The sequence below is a fragment of the Rissa tridactyla genome, chromosome 9 (genome assembly GCF_028500815.1).
Source record: "Rissa tridactyla isolate bRisTri1 chromosome 9, bRisTri1.patW.cur.20221130, whole genome shotgun sequence".
In the NCBI taxonomy this organism is placed as follows: domain Eukaryota; kingdom Metazoa; phylum Chordata; class Aves; order Charadriiformes; family Laridae; genus Rissa; species Rissa tridactyla.
Genome location: NC_071474.1, coordinates 24,204,416 through 24,227,839, shown reverse-complemented (window position 1 = coordinate 24,227,839; position 23,424 = coordinate 24,204,416). Strand labels below are relative to the sequence as shown.

The 23,424-nt window shown below is 44.8% G+C and overlaps 1 protein-coding gene across 3 annotated transcripts in view; it reads left to right on the top strand.

Moving 5' to 3' along the window:
- Positions 1-358: 358 nt before the first annotated feature.
- Positions 359-23,424, top strand: part of EDC3 (enhancer of mRNA decapping 3) — a 29,288-nt gene continuing 6,222 nt past the window's right edge. The window contains exons 1-5 of one of the 3 annotated variants that reach the window (XM_054213732.1): positions 359-459; positions 2,867-3,048; positions 4,503-4,816; positions 13,928-14,263; positions 22,868-23,021. In XM_054213732.1, coding sequence (XP_054069707.1) covers positions 2,885-3,048; positions 4,503-4,816; positions 13,928-14,263; positions 22,868-23,021 — 968 coding nt within the window. In that variant the 5' untranslated portion in view covers positions 359-459; positions 2,867-2,884. Of the gene's footprint in view, positions 460-967; positions 2,153-2,848; positions 3,049-4,502; positions 4,817-13,927; positions 14,264-22,867; positions 23,022-23,424 lie in introns of those variants that run through there. The other 2 variants (XM_054213733.1, XM_054213731.1) reach the window with 2 other exon arrangements.

The following is a 23,424-nucleotide window of genomic DNA, read 5'->3' as shown; positions in this document are numbered from 1 at the left end:
CGGAGGTGATGGCGGTGTGACGGAGGTGATGGAGGTGACGGCGGTGACAGAGGTGACGGAGGTGCTGGCAGGGTGATGGAGGTGCTGGCGGGGTGATGGAGGTGATGCGGGTGGGATGGAGTTGGCGACGGGAAAGGTGTGAGAGGTGGCAGAGCTCACGGAGGCGATGGAGGGGGGACAGACCGCAGGCGCGCTCCGCTGCCGGCCGAGCCCCATGGCCGCCCCCCCCGGGCCTCACACTGCGCACGCGCCCGGCGCCGCCCGAGGGGCCGTGCCGGCTTCCCGCCGCCGCACCGCGCATGCGCCCAGCCTCCAACTCCTCCGCGCCTCTCTATGGTCGCCCGCCGGTGGCTTGAGCGCCGCTGCCGGGCGGGGCGAGGGGCAGGAAGTGACGTGAGCGCCGAGCGTCGCTGAGGCGGAGGGGCCGCGGTGGAGGTGGGCGGCGAGCGGCGGGTGCAGGTGAGGCGGGGGGCGACCTCCTGCCCCGTCCCCTCGCTCCGGGGGGGTCGGCCGCGGCCCTCGGTAGGGGGCTGGGCCTCGCCCGTCCCTCCCCGGCCTGTACGGGGGCCGTCGCGGGGCGGCCGGGGGAGCGGCTGGGGAGGGGAAGGCCTGCGGAGGCAGGGCTGGGCGCCTCCCCTCCCTGGGCTCCAGGCCTCTGCAGGCCGCCTCTGGCTGGGGTCCGAGCAGACGCGGGCTGTGGGAGTCCTGTGTTTACCTGTGGGGGGGGCGTCTGTGTTTACCCCCTTGAGGGAAGGGCTGTGTTTACCCCTTGGGGAGGGGGAGTGCTGTGTTTACCCCTGGGGGGCTGTGTTTACCTCTGCCCCCCCACCCCCCCCCCCACCCCAATGTGTTTTACCCACTTGGGGGGACCTGTTTACCTCTTGGGAGGGGCCCCCTGTGTTTACCTCCGGGGATCAGGCTGCAGGCAGCCCACCCTGATCCGGTCTGGGGAGACGAGCCCCACTGGGAGCATGTATCCCATGCTAGCTTGTCTTCAGTACAAAGTGGGTAGGCTCGATGGCTGTTTTCCTTGTAAGTGAGTGAAACCAACTGCGTGCTAACTCATCCTTCAGGTAGGGTGAGCGTATGCATCTTTCTTCTCAAGCAGCAATGGCTGGTGTGCAAAGCTATTGACTCATCACATGCTGAGTTATCACTGCCGACTCGGTTTATTAAGTGCTGCATGCATGTTTGAGTAAGCTCTGTGACTTGTGTTTCTTTTAAAACTTGCTGGAGTATCAGTAATACACACCTGAAATAAGAGGTGTGGGGGAATATAAGATAACTGCGAGTTATATGACAAAAAATTGGAATAAAAGGCAGAATATTAGACAGGAGGTTTGACTTTCCAGGTGTATGTAAACAAACAAATGTGCTCATGTTTGTCGTATGTGATGCAGTAAATCATTCACTGCACGTGTACTTCATTCCCCCTTCTAAAGGTTTTGCACATAAAGTAGTAGGATGAGATCTTTTGAGATCAGTTTCCCTTGTTTTGGTTTATGTTTGCACACAAACAGATTTTATCATTTTTTTTCCTTGGTAAAAGGAGGCTCTTATTTTTGGAAAGGATCCTTGTAAGATGGTGATGTGTACTGAATTCTCTTCCTGGTTTTTGAAAAGAGATATAAAAAGCAGGAAAGCAACTACATTTTAATTTTACTGGAGACACTCGGGGATGTGTTATCTGTGTTTTGAAACCACTTTTTATCAGCTGTCATCTTGGAATCCAGACGTTGTTATCATGGGTTAATAACACAGAAACAGGAAAGAAAGGAGGCTGTTCCTGAAGAATTTATGGCTTAGTGAGCAAATTAAGCATTTGCTTGCCTTTGAAGCATCCCCTGGTTTCAGTCCCCTGAAAATTGGGGGAAGTGAGTTTTTTCTGGTAGCATGCACGGATCCTAGTTATTTCCAAGGGTTTTTTTCCTTGCATCTTTTTCTAAGAAGCTCAGGATGGGAAGGGCTTGAAAAGAGTTAAAATGACTCTCACAGAAATGTCATTTATATATGGACGTTAATCTTCCTTGGTTATCTCCTGTGCCCGTGATGCTAACGAGCCTGTCATCATCCTGTGTTCTCTGTCTGGAGGAAGAAATCTCAGATCAAAAGATGTGCTTAGCCGCTTCAAAGTGTGCTGATACAAATTGAGGCAAGCATCAAAACTGGGGGAATTATGTGGGACTGAACATCTGACTAACAAAGTGTGTTGTGTGTCATGTCGTCTCCCCCCCCCCCGGTATTATTCTGGTAGAACTCAGTGCTGGAAAGGAGCGCAACTTTCTTTTTTAATTTATCCAATTGTGGCAGTAATAATACTCCTGTCTCTAGAGAGCATGAAGACTTTTGTCCTGGACTGTAGTGTTGGATTCCCCCTACCTGGCATCTGTTTATTCCCGTAAAGGTGTTGGGTTTAATTTGTGTGGGCAGAGATCAGTCTTCTCACTACTGAGTATTCACAAAAGCTGTTCTGCCCCAGTATTTTATGCTAAAATTTTAAAAAGGGAAGTGAAGATAAATTCCCTGTTTGAAATTACAGGGAGAATGTCCACAGACAGAACTAAATACTAAATATGGCTGTTGGAAGTTGTTAGTCTTGATTTCAGTTAGAAAATTATTTCTTTAATGATGCAAACAGCGATCTGTGTTACAAACAATCGTATAGGCAAATTGTCCAGGGATTTACACGTTTACTGTGATCCTCAGTGTCTGTATGGATGTTATTTGCACCCCACAAAGAAGAGAGGAGCTGACAAAGCTGGAGCCTGGGTGGAAGCCAGGGTTCTGGGCCAGGGGATGCCATTGATGCTGATTCGGGTTGTCAGTTTTTGCATCTTGTTATAGCCAGGCCTGTGTCTCTTTACAGCAATTTTGTGACGGAAATATGGCTACAGACTGGCTCGGGAGCATTGTGTCAATTAATTGTGGAGAAAGCTTGGGAGTCTACCAAGGACGAGTGTCTGCTGTGGATCAGGTCAGCCAGACCATTTCTCTGACACGGCCCTTCCATAATGGGGTCAAATGCCTGGTGCCAGAAGTCACCTTCAGGTTAGTGTCTGTCTTTTTTCCTCCTGCCTTTTTCCGGACAAGGTCTGTGGTGGTTTGGATGTTTTGTTTTGTTTTGTTTTTCACCAAAAACAGGTTCTTTGCCTTAAATCTCCCTACTGCTACTGAACATCTTTGGATGAGAAGTGCCTCTTGTGTTTCTGTTAGTTTGTTTGCAGGAGATTATTTTCTGGTTCTGTGATCCTAGTGTTGGAAGTGGTGTGGCTCACTCTTGTGGGCGAGACTCTGTATGTATGTATGTGTGCGTGTATATATATATATAAATATATGTATTGTGTGTATATGTTCTGTTGTTTGGTTTTTGGGTAGTTGAGGGGGCTGGCTTGCTCTCTTAAAGCTTTGCCCTCAGCATGTGTACTATATGTGATTAAAGTGAGACAAAAGAGAAAGCAGAATGATAGATCAATTAAAATTATTGCCCTGATACGGTGAAACAAAGTGCTGTTAATAAATCCAACTCATCTCCTCTGTCCCTTGCCATGTTCTTTCCTCTGTGTAAGCAGGAGAGAGTTTTGAACCAAGAAGCTGAACTGATGCAGCAGATTGTAGCTCTCAGAAGTTCTTTCCCACCAGCTCCTAGTAACACTGTGCTTAAAAAGAGTTGATAAGAGTCACTTGTCACTGGACATTTTCCTGTTACCTGGCATATTACAATAGTTAAGACTGAGTCACTGATTTTTAAATAAGGTCGATTCCTTGAAGTCAATACTCTTTATTTTCTTTTTTTTTCCTCTTGGATTTTGAAGAGAGAGAGAGTGCAGAATGATGATGACCATATTCTTCCAGGAGATGTGTGGAAGAGTAGCAAGCTCTTGCTACTTTTATATCGCAGTTGGACAAATACTTCTGATTTATTTTTTGCAATCAGTGCAAACAGATAGATCTTTATAACAACTTTTTGTTTCATTTTTGGCTCATGCCCAGTGCTGTATTAGTTTTCTTTATCCTTTTTCTGAGGAAACAGGAAGCGCCATCCTTGTCTGAGCGTGAATTGCACTAATCTGAGGTTAGCTTTCTGTAGAAATGGATTAAAAAGTAATAGTAGTCTCAAGGCTGAGATTAATTACATTATCTAGAAACTGTTAAATTAATGCAGATTCCTGCAAAGGTCTGTGCCAGTTGCTTCTATTTTCTGCGTGACTGATTCCTGTTTCTGCTAGGATCAGAACCTTTCAAACGCAATCCAGGTGCAGTACAGAAATACTTCAATTGTTATTTTGAAGATTCATACCATTTCAGTTGAATATTTTGATATCCGTGGAAATACCCTCTGTGGTTTTGTATTAAAATAGTTTTTTCCCTGTTTTTATTGATAATGGCATCAGAAAAAAAAAACCACTGGACAATGTTGCGTGTTTTTCTGTAGGGGTTGTGTTTTGTAAAGGTACCTCAGATGCTAAATTCCTCAGTATCTGGTTTTCTTTTCCTGGTTTTAGGGCGGGTGACATCACTGAGCTGAAAATTCTGGAGATCCCGGGACCAGGAGACAGCAGACAATGTGGGGACCTGCAGCAGACAGAAATGGGCATCCCTGGCGTCGGATGCCAAGTGGGTCCCAGTCAGAATGGCACTGGGAAAGTGTTAAAGAAGCCCATCTCCAGCAGTGCCCCGCAGAATATCCCAAGGAGAACAGACATGAAGAATCAGGATATCATCATCTCTCCCCAGCAGCAGTGCTCCAAGAGCTACATGGATCGACACGTGGAAACATTGACTCAATCCAAAGGCTTCCGGCGTAGACACAATTCCTGTGAGTATAGGTGTTATCCTGCAGCTTTCCTTTTGCTTACCTGAGTTACCCCTGCAACACTTTCCCTTCTTCAGCAAGAACGTTTCAGGCCGTGCTGGAAACTTCTGTTTGTTTGCCACCTGAAGGTCTGGAGAAGAGGAAGATAAATAGTGAGGAGGAAAACTTTGCAAGCTGTGCCTCGAAGTATTATAAGTATCAGTCGTCCAAACATCTGGCACTTCTCTTCAAATCTTTTACGATTAGGTGATGATGCAGTCTGATCCACAATTTGGTGTGAATGTTCATACAGTTTCATTAAAGCTTGCAGGCCTGGGCTTATAAAGATATATGGGTACACTTGCATAAAATGACCTTATGCAGAGATATAAAATGTTTTTATTGGGTAAGAGTAGTCAGGTGAAGCATGTTGGTTGACCTGGTCTGCCGCTTCTGTACTGGGGTTTTGTTTGTTTTGTTTTGGGTTTGTTGTGTGTGGGTTTTTGTTCTGTTTTGTTTTTTAGAATACATTCTGTCTCTCTAGGCTTCCAGCTACCTTGCAGAAATGTGTTCAAGGTATATTGGACACGGTGTTGCTTCACTGATGTCTCTGTTGCCATCTTGACATCACACTGATGCAGCCCATAAATTCTAACTCGTTTTCATCTGTGGTGAGACTAAAAACTATCATTAGAGTTCTTTGGAGGCAAATTTTGCTCTACTTTTCATTTCTTTTGATTCCTGATGAAATACCTTTCCTTGCTAGATGCAGGGTGGAAAAGTTAATGCGGAGAAATTAGTGCTGTTCAGCTGAATAACTGGAGAGTAGATTACAGTGAAAACCTTAACTTGTGTGCGCTCTTTGTGCTTGTTGCTGAGCCCATGCAGAGGAGCAGCAGAAAGCAGCTGGTTCTAGCAGAGGCCGGATCCCTATTTATCGTAGCACTTTATCAGCTGAAAATCAAGTACAGGATTGTAGCCCTGGCTTCTGAAGGGTATTCCGCAGGGGGAGGCCCAGTGCAGGGCTTGAGCACATTGTTTGCACAGTGCGGTCCTGTAGCCAACCTAGTTAACAGGTTGGGAAGGTTGCAGCAGGATTTATGATGCCTTTATTTGCCCGTAAAGGTTGGCGTTACTTAGGTGCCTCACGGCCACATACTCGGTGTTTCACAAGTCACCCTGTCCAGAGTCATCTTCAGACTGGTGTGGAAAAGAAGGGGCTACGTGGATGGCTTTATTAGGTTCAGGACCATTTTTGTTGACATGTTGGTTGTGTTGTGGCAATTTGGCAAGCTTCCCATGCCAAACCTGATTTGAAGTTGTGTTTTTTTTTTTTTTTTTTTTTCCCTCTTGAAGTCCATTAAAGGAAATTAGTCTTTCAGATCTTTAGAATGCTGCAGACTGTTCTGTGTGTCTCTTATGAACATGGTAGTATAAAGAGGAATGGTCACAAAAGTTGTGCTGTTGCTCGTTCAGGATAGAAGCAGTGTGGTGTTATTTACTTCCAAAATGGATTGGGATGTGAACTGCAAATCTACGGTCCTGTTGCTGAGAAATACCAGCCTTGTAGAGAGGTTGGTGCTGGTCTCTTCTCACAGGTGATTAGCGATAGAACAAGAGGGGATGGCTTCAAGCTGCAACAGGATAGGTTTAGACTGGACGTTAGGAAAAAATTCTTCACAGGAAGAGTGGTCGGACACTGGAATAGGTTGCCCAGGGAATAGGTGCCCAGATTCACCATCCCTGAATGTGTTTGAGTCGTTTAGATGTGGTATTAGGGGATATGGTGTAGGGGAGAACTTTGTAGAGTGGGGTTGATGGTTGGACTCGATGATCCTAAGGGTCTTTTCCAACCTGAATGAGTCTATGATTCATTTAGTTTTAGGACACACAAGACACTATTTAAGAAGAAAAATATTCTCCATGTTCTTCCCCTCCCCCCAGCATCCTGATATGATCTCTTACTCCTTTCTTCTGTAGCTGCTAGCATGAGCTTAGAGGCTGGGATGAGAATAGCAGGGGTGAACACAGCAGGAATTTGGAATGTAACAGGGAAAAGATGTGTATGAAGAGAGGGTGGAGGGGGCAGCAAAGAAACTGAAGGAAGCAGCTGCCTCTCCTTACAGCCTCCAGCTGTGAGGGCTGGGGTTTGGGACAGGCACAGATGATACTGGGGAGCTTTTATGAAGATGCTGTGTGGTACTGGCTATGGTGGAACTGTAGGGACTGGGGCTGTAGATGGCTGCAAAGACAAATGATATGGCGGGATATGAGCTAGAGTGTGAATAGATAGAGATTATTTTACCAGTTGTACTACAATTGTGCCATACGTTTCTGTTGTATACACCTTTTTGCCCATCCCTCTTTCAGTGTCCCAAAGAACAGCCCTATTTGAGTATGCGAAGAACAACACACTGGTGTTTTCTTTACTGCGGGATTCCTGAGAGAAGTGTGGTTGACGTGTATTTACATAAAAACCGAACAGTTCTTCAACAATTTATTTGTTAAAGTGACTAGATCTTCCCTGTCCCACCCTGTGTATTATTCTGCTTCACTGGCTTCAAATGTTAGAAGATGCAAAGCTGAATAATGCCAGTTACAAACATTTCCTTATTCTTGCTGTCTTTCCTATTAGAAAATTGCCCGATTGCCAGCCTCCATTTTTCCTCTAAAAGGAACTGGAAACAAATTGCAATATCATAAAGCTTTTCTATTTAAAGCCTGTATAACCATAACCTATTACAACATCACCCTACAAGTAATTACAAATGTTTTTCGCCGTGTTGTTGAAAATACAAATTAACGGTCTCTAATGAGAATGATGTAAAGGTACAATAAGTGCATCTTAAAGTCAAGCATCCATTATTTTTATTTCTGCTCATCAAATCTTCAGCCAGCTCTCACGCTCTGCCAAAATTGGGTATGTTTGGGTTTTTTGTTTGTTTTTTTTTTTTTTTTCTTTTCCCTCAAAGCCCCGGGGCTATGCTCCTTTCCAGCTCTTCATTGTGCAATTATTGAAATGTCAGTATATATCCAGCGTATTTCCATGACTTAATTGTTGAAGCATCAGTATCTATCCAGTGCATTTCCATGACTTCATTTTTTCCCTTGCTTTTGTGTTTAGAAAAGAAACAAAACTAAGGGGGGCAAGGCCAGTTACAGGGAGATGAAAGGCTGTATTTATGTGGAGAAGTTCCTGGACCTCTGGAAGTCTTCCTCCCCCACCAACAGCTGTATTATTTTTCTGAAAAGGTTGTAACTCTTTTCATATTCACTTCTTTATTTAAATGATTGCCAAACAGGCTTGATAGAGGAGGAAGGCCAGAATGATGTGGAGGGGAAGGCGTGCACTCCTTGGTGACCTAACTGTCTTAAAGCCTCTCTGGTTTTGAGTGTTTCACTTCTACCCAGGCCCAAACACAGCGTAGTGCTTGCTGTAGGGGAAGAAGCTGTGGTTCTTTTAAGGTTGTTTTTTCTTCTTAATTCCTTAACTCTTCCTAAATTCCTGTTAGTTGTTTGAATGTGTTTGAAAGTTTTCCTAAAACTAACCAAACTTCAGTGTCAGCTACCTAAATGTCTGCAGTAACTCCTGCTTTGCTTTATTCTGCCTGGATGCAGTGTGTCAGAGGATGACCTCACTTAACGCTGTTTTGTCAGCGTCTGGTAGGTCTGGGGTGAGCAGCAAGTGCTTCAAACTGCTTCAGCCCGCAAATAGCTTGTGTTGGTTTTACATAAGCACAACAGCAGGTCGTATTTTCTTTTATGGACTTTGGTTGAAACAAGTTGAGCAAGGTGCTATATGTAGATTATTGTTAGCTTGGATTAATTTTAGGATAAATGAGGTAGAAAAGTGAACTCTTGCCCTCTAAAATGTCTGTGTTTGGAGAGTAGGGCAAATGATGTGTGAATCTCGGGAGGGGGACGGAAGAGGTCCTGGTACTATGGAGATGGTGCGTACAGGCATCTAGAGACGAACGAGCTGAGATCTCATCTAGAACTTAAGTTTTATAGTGTTTAGTGCAGCTGAAAGGTGACCTCTTGATGCCCTTTAGCGTGCTAAGTCAGGGACAAAGTTCCCCCTTTGGAGTACTTGTGTGCCAGGAATCAATAAACAACAAATATCAACGCAGGTTTCACAATGGCTTCTGTGCTGTGCTGGCACCGGGCTCCTTCATGCCAGGGCTGGCAGCAAAATCTCCCACAGGGATCTCGCAGGAAGGCGTCCAGCTCGCCAAAGACTACATTTGCTTGTATGCCGTACATGAAAGGGTTTTTTCCTAAGAAACAAACAAAAAAAAAAAAGCCCGGGAAGTATTGTTTGTCTTTTGAGGGAGACACTTTTCCATGTGGCGTCAGGCTGCCAACTTGATGTGGAGCCACGTGCTGTTCTCCTTAACAGGCTTCCCGCATACGCACACAGGGCAGAGATGCTGGAAGTTGCCCTCTAAAAGGAGCTGAACTAGAAGGTCTGGATTTCTGTAGCTGCTTGGCAAAGGACTGGATCAGACTGTGGAAGCAAGTACAGCTGTGAATAGCAGCTTTCAGGCAGTGGCTTCATCTGGTGTGTCACACTAGTGCCCTGGAAGGCAGTGGACACTTCTATTGGTCTTATCTCAGATTCTTCTGCCTGAGGTTTCCCTTCCCTCTCCCTGCCCTCTTTTTAGGCTCTTCTCTTTTCCCTGAACAACGTGAGCCGCCGATCTGTCTAGATGGCGATGCTTGAAGAGGAACACCTCATAACTTTGCTCAGAGTTTGTAGGACGCCTCTGCCATGTTCTGCACAACTTCTGTTGTAGGGCTTTAACGTGGTCCGTGAAAAGCCAGCGGTTGTGTGGGTCAGCAGTATTTCAGAGCTGGCATCCATGGGTATGGATTAGAGAGCTGCCCACCACAATGCCGGCATGTCTCGTTTTGATGAGGTACGGTCTTGGCTTCCATTCATTGTGTCTGCAGGGGAGCCTGGGGAGCTTTCCAGACATTGTTCACCCAGCTTTTTGTAGTGCAGCTTTTTATTCCATCGGCATTTACACACCGCTCACATCAGCTGCTTCTGTCTCCTGGATCCATTGCACAGCAGTGCATCTAGCCTCATGTTTTGCTTTTCAGGTCAGCTGAGGGTGGCGTGGAATTGTTTTTTGCAGAAGAATCTGGCAATGAGTGTAAAAACTCTTGGGTAACAGGAATGAACCAAGTTGCCATAACACTTACCATTGACCCGAGAAGCAGGCTTGCTTTGCCATTGTGTTCATTGTAGGCTCCAGCTTATTCAGCTGAATTCTGAATGTCCCTTGACTATTGCTTCCACCTGGAGTTTGTGAACATTTGGAGACCTTGGCCTGTTGCGTTGGTCTGGGTTTTTGTTTCTTGTGCAGCTGATTGCAGCAGTGTTGCCTGTGATTGCCTTGTCAGTAGTGGCAGTTGCCAGCTCCCTGCCAAGCTGTGTACAACTTTGGAGTGGTTTATATGTCAACTTTGGTTTGGGAATCCTTCATCTAGGGCAGAGAGGGAAAGCTGTGTGTTAGTAAAAAGCTGTCCCTTTTTCTCAAAACTATGCATGTAAATGACTGGTTGTAACTTGTATACTAGAATTCTTCTTGCTGGAAAGCCTTGCCTCTTCTCTCTCCTGTATCATGTTTTATCGCCAGCAATTCTTGAATTCTGCTAGCCGTCCTTCAGTGGCTTCTTGGCAAAAGGTGCATTGCAGTAGTCTGTTCTCACCCAGTTTATAAAAACTCCTCGACATCTCCAGCAGCTTGAAAATCACTGTGTCTGAAAATGAACTACCTGTTCTAGTTTGTAGTGATTTCAAGCTATTATAAATAGAGACTTTATAAATAGAGAGTATTGTCAAAGTGTGGTGAGGCTGACCACACAGCTCTGTATGGCTAGTTTCAGTTGCTCCAATACGTGCAAAATAAAAATTTTACATGCTGGCTGTTGTACCGATACGGCTGTTTTGAAGAGGTTAAGTGGCTTTGTGCTGCAGTCAATGGATTTTCGTGATGTAGTGAGGTTTGTGTAAATCCAATACTCAGGGTAGCTGTATTGCTGTGAGAGACTTAACCTATTAGCTGGCTAACTTCGTAGATGCCCCTTAAGATATTTTATTTAATGTAGCAGTGCTGTAGCTATAATGATGTTGGAGAAAAAAGGGAAAAGCCAACACCTTTCATTAGGCCGGGTGATAAAGCTGAGGGAAGTTGATTCTTTCAGTTTTTTCAGTGTTGGCTAGGGATGCTTGGGCAAAACTGTTTTTAAACTGGTATAACTAGAGCATGCAAGCTCATGTTTAAAACAAAAAGCCCACCAGAACAACAAATTACTCACGTTAGGAAAATAATCATTGTGGGGAGTTTTGCTTGATGATTCCACAAAACCTTGAAGATTTGGGGTTTTATCTCCTGCTTTTCAAGGAGGGAAATTCTGGACTCTGACTTCTTGTGCACTTTTTTGCTGTTGCTGGACGTGTGAATGGTGTAATTGGAGACTGGAGCTGCAGCAGCTTTGAGATAGAGTACTTTAGTGTGTTTGGGTTTAAGACACCAGAGAAGGAGCTGCTGAGCATTTAAAAGAGCTTCCTTGCTGTGGGGGCTGGGAAGGCTTTCAGGTTAGTCACTTAAGCGGTTCTCTAGAAAAAACAAGTGATACGTGGTCTAAAATATGGGGAAAATAACTGGGGGAAAATCCTTGCTGAGACAATTCATTCTTAATTGAGAATAAAGCCAAGTACATATCCTTTGCTAGTCATCTTTCAACATGGCATAATTTAGTTGCGGCGTTAGATGAACTCAATAGCATGCTGTAAAATAAATTTGCCAGAGCTTACAAAGTCCTTGATAAGCCCCGAGGACCCCAGGCAAGCCTGTCAGCCCTACCTCGAGTGCAGTGTCCAGTTTTGGGCCCCTCACCACAAAAAAGACATTGAGGTGCTGGAACAGGTCCAGAGAAGGGCAACGGAGCTGGTGAGGGGACTGGAGCACAAGTCTTGTGAGGAGCAGCTGAGGGAGCTGGGGGTGTTCAGCCTGGAAAAAAGGAGACTGAGGGGAGACCTTATTGCTCTCTACAACTCCCTGAAAGGAGCGGGTGGAGAGGTGGGGGTCGGTCTCTTGTCCCAAGTAACAGGCGATAGGACAAGAGGAAACGGCCTCAAGTTGCACCAGGGGAGGTTTTAGACTGGATATTCAGAAAATGTTTTACACTGAAAGGGTTATTAAGCATTGGAACAGGCTGCTCAGGGAAGTAGTTAAGGCACCATCCCTGGAGGTATTTAAAAGATGGGTAGATATAGTGCTTAGAGGTACGGTTTAGTGATGTCTTTTGTCAAGAGTTAGGTTGATGGTTGGACTTGATCATCTGAAAGGTCCCTTCCAACTAGGCAATTGTAGCATTCCAGGAAAGCGCTCTCTGCTCTGGTCTTGTTTTATAGGCCTTTCTATAAAGGCTTCAGGTAATCATAAGGATGTTGTGGAGTTAACGGCTGCAATTTAAGTTGTGTAATTAAGCTACTGAATAACTTTGCTGTAGAGGGGTGAGTTCTGTTTATTAACTTGGTCAAAATTGGCATGTTCATCTAGAATGTGCTGGTTCCTGTCCTGATCCTGAAATGAATGAACGCTCCTGGAGAAACAGCTGACAGGAGGAGGGTCCTTGGCTTCCTAGAAGTGCTCTTCCTGTCGATGGAGTGGAGGATTTCACATGTTGGAAATGTGGAAAATTAGAGCTTGGGTTTGTTAGGCAGTTTGCGACTGTTCCAGCAGTCTGTCAAATTGAGGTTACAAATGAGCCTTTCCAGGCAGGGAGAAGGAGGGATTTGCCAAGACCAAGCGAGACTTGTCTGCACTTTTGAAGGTGACAAGTAACTTTACAGCAGGCCGTGAAGGTTGTGCCTATTGCACATCTTTTTAGGATGTCTTCTAAGTATCCTTAGAAGGGTTTTGCCCTTCTAAGGGCACAATTCTGTGTGTCTTCTCCGACTGATTGGTCATAATGTGTAAAGACAAAAAAATGTTGCTTTTTCATTTATGGAAGGGGCATATAAGGAGCATACATCATTGTGGTAGTTTGTTTCTGTGTTATCAAATGGATTCTGTCAAACTCACTTGTCTAAATTACTCACAAAGGCGATATCTTAAACTATGAGAAACATTTTAGTAGAATAAGCAGTTTTGGTGTGATAACTCTTACTCCATCTGTTGGACACTGTAGGTGATACCTGTAATTGCTGGAATTGGCCTGAAATATTTTCTAGTAACCACAAGTTTATCAATGAGTATAACAAACGGATTAAGGTTGTCTGGACCCGAGTTTGTATGAGGGACCTGAATAATAATGCACGAAATAAGCAAGTAGAGGGATATGTTGACCTCGTAATTGCACATGGTTTTGTAACAGTCTGTGACCTCCAGCCATAAGTTGGGAAGGAGGAGACTTTCATCAGTCTCACTCCAGAGAAGTCAGGCTTTCACAATTACTTGTGATTGTAAAGAAGTGTATTTAAATGTGCAAGCCAATGAATAAGTAGAACGATGCAATAAGAATAAGGAAAAGAGCTTATATTGGTACAGAAATGTGTAGCTGTTGAGTAGCTATTGTGTAACAAGTGCGAGCAAAAAGAAATGCTTTATATTCAGGGTTCTCTTAAAGATCATTAATAGGTGCCCAGCCCATTATGGAAGAAAACATCTACATTAGTCTCTGAAATTTAGGGAAATTCCAAAGAAGGTCTTGGGCCACGTGCCTGCATGAACATGAGCTCAGTATAGGAGGAAAATTGTCCTACATCACGGCTAGCTTTTTATCTTAGCACTAATGTGACACTATCTTGAATTAAATAAAATGTGGAGAAAGACTTTTTTGCTACTGGGGTTGAGCGTGTTTTTCCAACCTTGCCAAAGGAAAGTCCCTGCAAGTCTTTCCTGATGCTCATGTTCTGTTTTCTGTTAGCTTTTGTTACCATGAGTATGCCAAAGATGAGGTCTGCAGCTTCTTTGGGAAGCGAGTATCCCTTGAGTTGGTGGACTGCAAGCATGAGCTCCCCTCTCTTACAAAATTTGCAGAGAAAGTGTATGAGCAAATGTGTGTTGTGTTTTTTTCCTATTTATGACACACTTTCAACTTGCTTTTATTTTTGTCTAGGGTCGTCCAGTAGCCGTCACCCAAACCAAGTGACCCCAAAGAAGAGCGGCCTGAAAAATGGGCAAATGAAGAGCAAAGATGATGAATGCTTTGGGGATGACATTGACGAAATCCCAGACACAGATTTTGATTTCGAAGGGAATCTGGCCCTTTTTGACAAGGCAGCTGTGTTTGAAGAGATTGAAACTTATGAGAGGAGGAGCGGCACTCGCTCCCGGGGGACCCCAAATGAGAAACCAGCTCGCTATCGGCATGATGAGAACATCTTGGAATCGGAGCCCATAGTCTACAGAAGGATTGTCGTACCCCAGAACGCTAACAAAGAATTCTGCACGGGTATGCCACATCCCTTACTGATAAGGGTACAAACCCTGCCGCTTTCCTGGGGCACGCATGGGGGATGGTTTTCCCCAAGGGAATGCCTGTCAGCTTAGTGTGGTACAAGCGAGGTCATTCGTTTATGTAAGATTGCATCTGTGCCTTGTATCTACGTCCAACCTTTATTTGCAATATTTCTGAGATAAAAAAATACTTAGATAGGGCAACAAGGTAAGTTTTTTTTGCAGTAGATGAACAAAACTGATGGCTGGATAGCAAGAATGGAAGCTGAACAGGAGCCATTTGAATCCTTGCTTTGATTTCAGCAGCACAACAAACCTGCGTGGACTTGATCGCTGGCTCTTGTGAGGGAGGGATGGTCTCGGGATTCTGGTACGTGGTAGCATGTTGTAATTTGTGCTGTCTTGGTAAAAGGCAGGAGATTTCATGGGCTTCTGATATTCCTTGGCTGGTAGTTATATATTTCCACATGGGTTTGCAGAACTTAAATGTCATCGGTGTAAAAAGAAACAGTTCTGGCTCTTCCCATCCAGAATTGCGAATGTTCGTTGTACAAAAGGCTTTTTATGTGGGATCCCCCCTCCCGCTTACAGTCCGCTGCTGCTGGGTGAAAGATCAAGCTCCAGAAAGCTGGACAGACACATTCACATGTGTGTAAAAAATGTCTTTTTCTACTTTGCTTTACCTTAATTTTAATTATAAAAGGAAAGAAAAACTTTTTAGGCAGATGTTTGAAGTATTTGTCAAATGTATCATGAGGGGAAAGTAGCTCAGCATGCAGGTGCCAGCTGCTGGGCAGATGTTCTGCAAGCCTGACTTCTGGGCCTCGCTGCTGCCAAATAGCCTCTTGGACGGAGGTGAAGGTAGCAGGGTGAACTGCCTAGCTGCAGGGAGGCAGCGCTCCTAAAATCGAATTGCAGAGAATGATTATTCGGCTCCTAATCCTAGGCTCTGGGGAAGGCTAGAATTGATTTCATTTTATGTTCAGTAGTATTTAATTATTTATTTTTTTTTTTTTGGCCAAGCACGAGTTAACGGTGCTTTCACCAGAAGCTGGTTATGTATGCAAATTGGTTTTACTATAAGGAATCTTTTTATTTTTACACATACACATGCGATCAAGTATAGCATATGTACTTTATACCACAGTTAGGAGCAAATTCCCTGTAACTTTAGTCTGGTTGTGGTGTCCTGCCTTTGGTTTGCATGCTTTTTAGCACCTGCAAAATGTAGGAGTGAGGGAACTTTGGCATTCCAGGAACACTTCTTTTCCACATCAGAATAAAATCAAACTTCAGATCTTTTTGTAGACAGACGCCAACTAGCTAATACCCTGGTTGTCTGGCCACTGAGCAGAAGTGTGATCAGGTCCTTGATCCGTCATTCTTTCTCTGCCCGGAAGCTCCATCTGGGGTGTGAAACGCTGCACAGAAGGAAGACAATTCATTTGCAGTGATTTGCTGCTTTTCAGTTTTTTAAAAAAGTCTTTTTTAATGATTCTGCTATACAAGGGTATCATAGTTTTCCCTTTGTGTCATCCATCGTACTATTGATCTGTTCTGCTCTCAAATGAGATAAAAAAACGTACTGGGTCATATCAGAACTCTTCCAGCTCAGTATTTTGTCTCCAAGGATACTTAAGGAAAAGTGAAAGAACAGAGTAAACATGCCGTGAGGCTTTTCCCTGAGTGCTTTGTCTTTTACAATTGTAAGACTTCCTGAAGCAAAAGTGATAGTTCAGTATTAATAACTTTTGATGAGGCTTTTCTTTCTTCTGCTTAATTTAGCCTATTGCTTCTTAAATCTTTGCATGCTGTCAATATCTTTCAATATGGCAAGAAGCTCCACCAGTTGCCTGTGTACCATTTCAAATAAGCACTTCATTTTTGTGGTGATTTTACTATTCATTTTTAAAAAACTTGCTACTTGTCAATTAATCTTCCGGATGGCTTGTTTGAGAGGAGACAGAGCCTCTATGTATGTCTAGTCTGAAACAAAAGCTAACCTACTGTTAGCTGCCAGTTTGAGAAGTATGGCTAACACAGTCTTCTAGCAGTTACCCTTCCTGGGAGGAAAACTCTGACATGCAACAAGCATCAGTTAGTAAATTCAGGGGATGAAAATGAAATCACGTTTTGCTAAACTCCATCGGCCTTTACTGTGGCAACTCTTGGCTCCCCATTTGCAGCGTGCCGAAGGGAGCAGCCCGGTGAAAAGGACTGCTGTTTCCTTGTTTGGTTCTTGGCAAGTCATGGTAAGCGACTCCCCTCTGTAGTTGCAGGGTCTCGCTAGCCTCATTAGCTACTGTTGGGTGATTAGTCTCCCCTATGGAATTCTGGATTTGTTTGAAAGAAAAGCTGTCGTGTCACATAACGGGCAGGGGATTGCCAACCACAGTTCCCTGTCGCCTGTGCTGAGCCGGGCGCATTCACAGTCCTGTGAACGATGATAAAAGTGTCCCAGTGCTGTGTCTCTCGAGATGTTTTTCCCACAGAGAGTGACTTCCTTTGTGTCCGCTGAGGAAGTTTACTTTTGCTTAGGAAATGCTAATGGCTATCTAGCAAAAGCTCTTGTAAACAGTTGTAACTTGCCTGCTGTTTCTGGCATTCAGTCTAGCGCTTTTTGGAGCGAGTCAGCCCTCCGAGGGACAGAAAGATATTCAGTGTGCTGGGAGTAATGATGGACTGTCACTTGAAAAACATCCTGATTTCTTTTGTTTAGCAACTGGAAGGAGAATGTTAAGCTGTAGGCAGCCTGTGTCTCTTAGTGGCTCAAAGAGCAGCAGCTGCTGAAATGAAATGAGAGTGCCAATAGCCCTGAAAGCCATGAATTTGGATATGTCTGTGGCAGGATTTCTCTTTCTGCTTCTGAATTCTCCCTACGGGGCTGTCTCTGGACTCCTAAGGGGAGCTCTACTTGCAAAAAGCACTTCCTAGTTATAGGAGAAGTAAGTACTTCATAATTTTTTTTTTCCCTAGGCCAATCTTGAAGATGATTGTCTTAAAAGAGCTCTGGCTGATAGAATAATTATTCTGTCTGCTATAATAGCAGAAACAAAGTGATGCTGGGGATTGACAGTGAGCTAACATCCAGCGTTCGTAGCTGTGAGAGAGGAAGAAATCTGTGAATTCTTGCATGCTCTTTTATGCCATGTTTCCATGGAGCTAGGAAATAACCAGGAGTGTGCAGCGATACAACCAGCAAACTGCTGATGCCAATTCTCCAAAAGACTAATCTGCAGGGCTTCCCGCCCGTGTTTTTATTGCTGACTAAAATAAGTCCATCCATGTAGGATGTAAGCAAAGCTTGATAAACACTTCAGCGCACCAGGATGCTTTTCTGAGAGCTGATTTTAAGGACCCAGGCTGTCCTGTAAGTATACTAGTCTGTGTTTTAGAAGTAAGCAGGGATTGAAGAAGAGGATCTGTTCTGAACACAAATAAAAACCTGAAGCTAATAGAATTTACCAGGTCTTTGATCACGACTGAGCTGAGCCCATCCCTGGGGTTCCACATATAAATCTCTCCCAAACAGATAATTAGTTTTCACTCTTTAGGGCTGGCTGCTGTTGATGTGTCTCCCTATTTACACATGATGCTTGAAAGGGGAAGTACAACTCTTGAACAGAAATCTGCCCTCCCTGGAAAGGCTGATCCTTTTTATGAGGTGTGAGCTGTCTTTTTCTACTTCCAGGGCTGTCCAGCTAGAGACCTGAAAAGTGTGTGTTTGTCTCTGTTCCTTCTGCTGGCTATCGGCATTGAAAGGATCGGTGTTTGAACAGCATGGTGTTTTGGGATCAGGTCTTTTAGCGGCAGCTGCAAAGCCAATGTTCTGCTGGTGTGTTGGAGGGGTTTGTGGTAGGATGGAGTATCTCCGTTCATCACCAGTGACTCTGTATAATATATTCTCAAGCATACTAGACTTCCCAAATCATTCTCTTTTTTGCAGTTCATTTCCCCTTTCCTCTTAACTTCATTTCTGCCAAGAAAGTGTCTTTATGAGCACACTGAGGTAAGAGAAGAGCTGTACGCTGCGTAGGTAAGGTATGTACTTCTTTCCCATGTGTACTAGTAAGGCTTTGTCCAAAGCGGGTTCTCTTCTCGTTAGTGCTGTTAGAGTAGAAAATGCGCTGATCTCATCCCAGTGTTTCTTCTGGAAAATAAATGGGATTTTTCAAATTCAGCTGCTATAGAAATTTGAGATAGCCACCTGTCAGGTGACAGCAGGACTCTGTTCAAAAAAAAAAATCAGACTGCATGGGTATTTCTCTGTCTTCTCCCTAACCAGACTTTGAGCCTGTCCTTCAAGAAACCTTTTTTCCCCCCAGTAAGGAGATAGCAAAAGAAAATGTGCACTTAGAAGTAAAATATGTGCAGCAGGCAGAGCTGATGTGCCAGGGTCGGACTAGAAAACTGAGTCTGTTCTGTGAGGATGGTGCCGACAGTATGGCTTTTTTTTGTGTGTGCCACGTCCTTGACTGACTGTTCTACTCTCTAGCTTTTAGCCTTTCAGTCTATGGATGACTGCCGTACAGCAATTGTGTACATTGAATGTGTGAAGTGTTTCTGGGATCTTTGAGTGCAAATTAAGTTCACTTTATCCAACCGCAGGAGAAAACAAAGTGGTCATGGGGCAATGTCTCTTTGTCCCTCCAATGTTTTTTTTGCTCAGCCAGAGGGAATTGTGCACTAATGCTGGGAGAGGCTAACATTAGAACGTCAGCCAGAACTCCTGCAGAATTTGTCTTAATTAAAAATAATGATTATTTAAAAAAAAAAAAATATGTAGCCTGTAAGGCTGTGGATAAAGTTTGTGGGGCAAGTAACTAAGTTGTGCTGAGTCTGCAGGCAGGTGGCTCCAGCTTTACAGCCAGCAAAAGACAGCAAATAATGTCCTGTTTGCCTAAACCGGACAAGACTTATACCTGCTTCATGTAACTGTGGCTTAGACCATGAGCTGTGTAGCTCTGGAAGCAGAGTTATTTGTTGCTTAAGTAAGGATTTAATGGCTTTACATCCAGCTTTCAGGAGATCCTAAGTCTAGTTCCATCTCACCCATTCCTGCAGCTTGCCTGTATTTATTTGTTTTAGCTGCTAGAGTGCTGCTGAAATAGTCAAGAGAAAAGTTGAGGCTTGCACACTGAGACTTCAGCAGCAACCATCTCTTATTTTTCTTTTTTCCCTGCGTAGAAAGCGTTTGGACTTCAGACAGCAATGTTGCTCTGGGCTCGTTTGGGGAAAAACCTCATATTTCGGTAACTTCTAGAGAGTTAGCTCTGTCCTTCTGCTGGCATAGGGTGTTTTGATCTGACCAATACGTGCATAACATGGCATAGTGAAGCTTGAGGAGATAACTTGTTCATAGTTGTAGTCCCCAGGACAGAGTGTGCCTCATAAACGGGGAATACTTCGTGTTTAATCAGGCTTCAGCAATACTCTGCGTGTCACAAAACTGTTTAGTCTATATCTGCCTTTTTTTTTTTCCAGGCAGCTGTAAAATACATCTATTTAATATTAAAAGACCTGAGCTAATTTATTTTATTACCTTCATTACCAAACAATAAAGATGCACTGTCCAACCCAAACATAATTAAAGTTGGCAGGGGTTCAGTTTTGTTGCAGTAGTGTTATTGTCTGTGGGTTTACGCGTCGCCTCCTTGATTGCTCTCTGCCAGAGTTTATTTAGCTCCCTCAGCCTGGTTTTGATAAGCCAGTCTGACTGGTTGGACCTTGCGTGAGTGCGAAGAAGGGAAGTTCTCTTGGCATTTAAGCCTGCTCTTGAGAGGGGAGCAATTAGGACAAAGTGTAGCACTGGCGTGCTAAATGCAAGTTCCTCTCATGCTGCCTCCCAGTAAACCTCTCTGCATTAACCCACTGGGCACTGGGTTGCATCTAGCTGCTGGTAAACGTGGGTTTGCTAAAGCTTGTGGTCTGGGGGAAGTGATTGAGGGAAAGATGTAAATGGTTACAGAGAGGACACTGGCGACACTCATGCTAAATTGGGTAGATATAGACTGTCTATATGCTTCACCCTTCTAGTTTGGGGAGGTGTTGCAAAATTTAAGCAGGGAATTGGTGACCCCGCAGTTCAGAAGGAGCAAAAGGAAAGTTTCGGATTAGCAGAGGATGTGTCCCGTCAAACTCTCTTTGGAGAGATCCTGACCTCAGGTCAACTCATTCCATGCCCTCCCTCAAGCTTGCAAAACACGACCTTTGCCGAAGTAGCAAAAATATGAATGGGAAAGAAGCTGAGCTGAGCCTTGTGTGACTCCTGAGGCTGAGAAGGGGGTGTGAGCGCTGGGCAGGTGCGTGACTAGTGTGACGGCCTTAGGATTATTAGTGGCTTATGACTCCAAACATTCAGTGGCTGCTATCGGGAGTCTGAAATGACTTTGATAATGTGCATGCTTGCATGTGCATTGCATGTAATGAAAGACTATTAGCGGAGGTAGCTTAATCAGCAGTTAGCATGCAAGGTCAAGTGTTTGAACACGTTTTGGCCCTCTGTATCTGCAAAACACTAGCTGGTGAGTTCAGAAATGAAGGCTAGAAGGATTCAGCAGAAACTACTCCACAATGTTTTACTGCTACCTTACAGGAATATCTCCAGTTTGACTCTGAAAACCTCAAGATGCACAAAACCTGCCGTTTCCGCCGTACTTTGACTTCGTGGTTTGTGACTGGGGCGCCCTGGGGAAATATGGCAGTACAAATAATTCCTCACAATTAAAATGCGCACTGCTTTTCTCATTTGAATATTGCACTTGCTTGTTACAACTGGTTCTTGTTATGTGTTTTTTTGTTTTTTTTTTTTTTTGTCTGCAAAAGAGCCTGAGCCCATGAGTAACTGTTAGGTTTCCTCTCTGAGCGGATGTGAACGCTGTGCCTGCTTTACTTTGAGCTGGTATTGCTGCAGAGCATTTTTGCTGGGCCACGTCACGTTCCTATGACTCTTCCCCACTAGCTCAGGTTGTCTGAGCCCTGCCGTGCCCCTTGGCGCTGGGCTGCCATCAGCACCCAAGTGGCTGCCTTCGCCCCAAGTTCAGATGAAGGACTGAGTTCACACATTGGCCTGACATTTGGCGTTGGGCCTGAGCTGTAGCAGGTGTTGGTGTGAGTCCTGGACCTTTCTCATCCACTGTGCCTGACTCCTGTCCATCTCGTCTGCCTGTCCCATTTCTGTGGCTGAAGATAATCAGGGGTATCTGGCTGGATGGATATATTTTTCTCACCTATCACGCTTTGCCCTTCATTCTCCGTATACCATAAGTAATGATCTTTAGTTTCCTTGTCCTCCACTATTCTACATACCACCAGAAAATTGCCATGGTTCCCCTCAGAGCGAGCTGCCTTTTGGTGGCAAGGAATCATAGAACGGTTTGGGTTGGAAGGGACCTTAAAGCTCATCCAGTTCCAACGCCCCTGCCCTGGGCAGGGACACCTCCCACCAGCCCAGGTTGCGCAAAGCCCCATCCAACCTGGCCTTGAACCCCTCCAGGGATGGGGCAACCACAGCTTCTCTGGGCAACGTGGGCCACCCTCAAAGTGAAAAATTTCTTCCTGATTTCTAATCTAAATCTCCCTTCTTACAGTTTGAAAATCCTCTGTATTTACTTCCAAGGAGAGTTTATAGATGTTACTGTGGGGTTTATTTCTGTGAAGTGCCAGCTTGGCCTGCTTGGAGAAGGAAGATATAAAGAATCGTCCAGAACAGTTATTCAGGTTTAGATTTTTCGTACCTGCTGATTCCAGGCAAGTTTGCTGTAGAAGCAAGGGGGAAGGATTGTATTCCTACTGTGGGCACTGTTCTCAGCGCTTAACAAAACCTCTCTTGTTTGTTTTTCCTTGAGCCGCGTGCTGGAGCGTTTCCTGGCTCACAGACCAGGCTGTCAAAAACATCTGAGAAGTATTTTTCTACAGACTTCATTCTTTCAGCCGCATCGCTCCCCCGCTGCCTAAGTGTATCGTGATTCAGCTTTGGTGTCTGAAGTCGGCCCTTCTGGCATGGCACAGCTCGGGTGGTGGGGACACCTACCTCATCAGTGGCTTGTTTTGCTGTGACATGTGGGTTAGGGGCTGGAAGTTTGGGGCTGGTCACTACCGATGTCTGGAAGCATCATGCAGCCAAGCTTTTTAGGTGCGAAATCTGGTTCTTCTGACTTTCACAGTGATTAGGAATTCTTATATGTGTTTGGGCATGGGTGTGGGTTAAAGCCCTGGTGGCCTAGAGGCTACTAAGAAAGAACTTAATAATCTGTAAGTCAAAAAGGCCTTCTCTGTCCATGTGTTCCTAAAATTGCCAGCTGCCTGATGGATTTTGCTGGAAATAATATACATTTCAAGCCCAGCAGTTGTGTTTAGCTGTCAGTACTTCACTCAGACAGGGAAAGCTGACTCTGATGCACTAGTTTGGATTCATTCGATGGTCTTGGAAGGAACTTGGATTACGGGGTTAAGCAGACCCTTGGTAACAGCTAATAAGCCTTTTCACTGTCATCATTTAAGTGCTGTTGTATAAAACCTTACCAGACTACACCATTCTGAAAAAGTCTCTGATGATATGCATTTCTGTCTTCCTTCCTCTGCTCTCTTTGAACCCTAGACTCCGGGCTGGTCGTTCCAAGCGTGTCTTACGAGCTTCACAAAAAGCTGCTCTCGGTTGCTGAGAAGCACGGGCTGACTCTGGAGCGGAGGCTGGAGATGACGGGAGTCTGCGCCAGTCAGATGGCCCTGAGCCTCCTTGGGGGACCCAACAGGTAAAGCTGTTCCCTCTCACTCTGCTGTGGGTTTTTTCCCCTCTCAGCAGAGCTCAGCTTCTCTTGTTCTGACAAGCGGGGTTGAGGTAAAAGAGGCTGAGAGGTTACTTTTGAGGTAAATGTAATGTGGATGCCTGCTGCCGCTTGCGCCAGTCTCTCAGTGGTCCGGCAGCTGGAGACAGCTGTCGCCTCTCTGCCTTCCTTGCCTTTAAAAGAAAAAACCTCATCCCAATGCCTTGCAAACCTGTGTTGTAGCTCGTATATCAGCCTGTTTCCAAATAATCATGAAAACAAGTGTGAGGCTCAGTCTTCCGAAGTGGCAGGAAGCCCTACAGTAGCTTTCCATGTTCCTGCTGCTTCTCCCCCACCCCCCCCCCCCCCGCTCTAGAATAGGGCTGGCTGA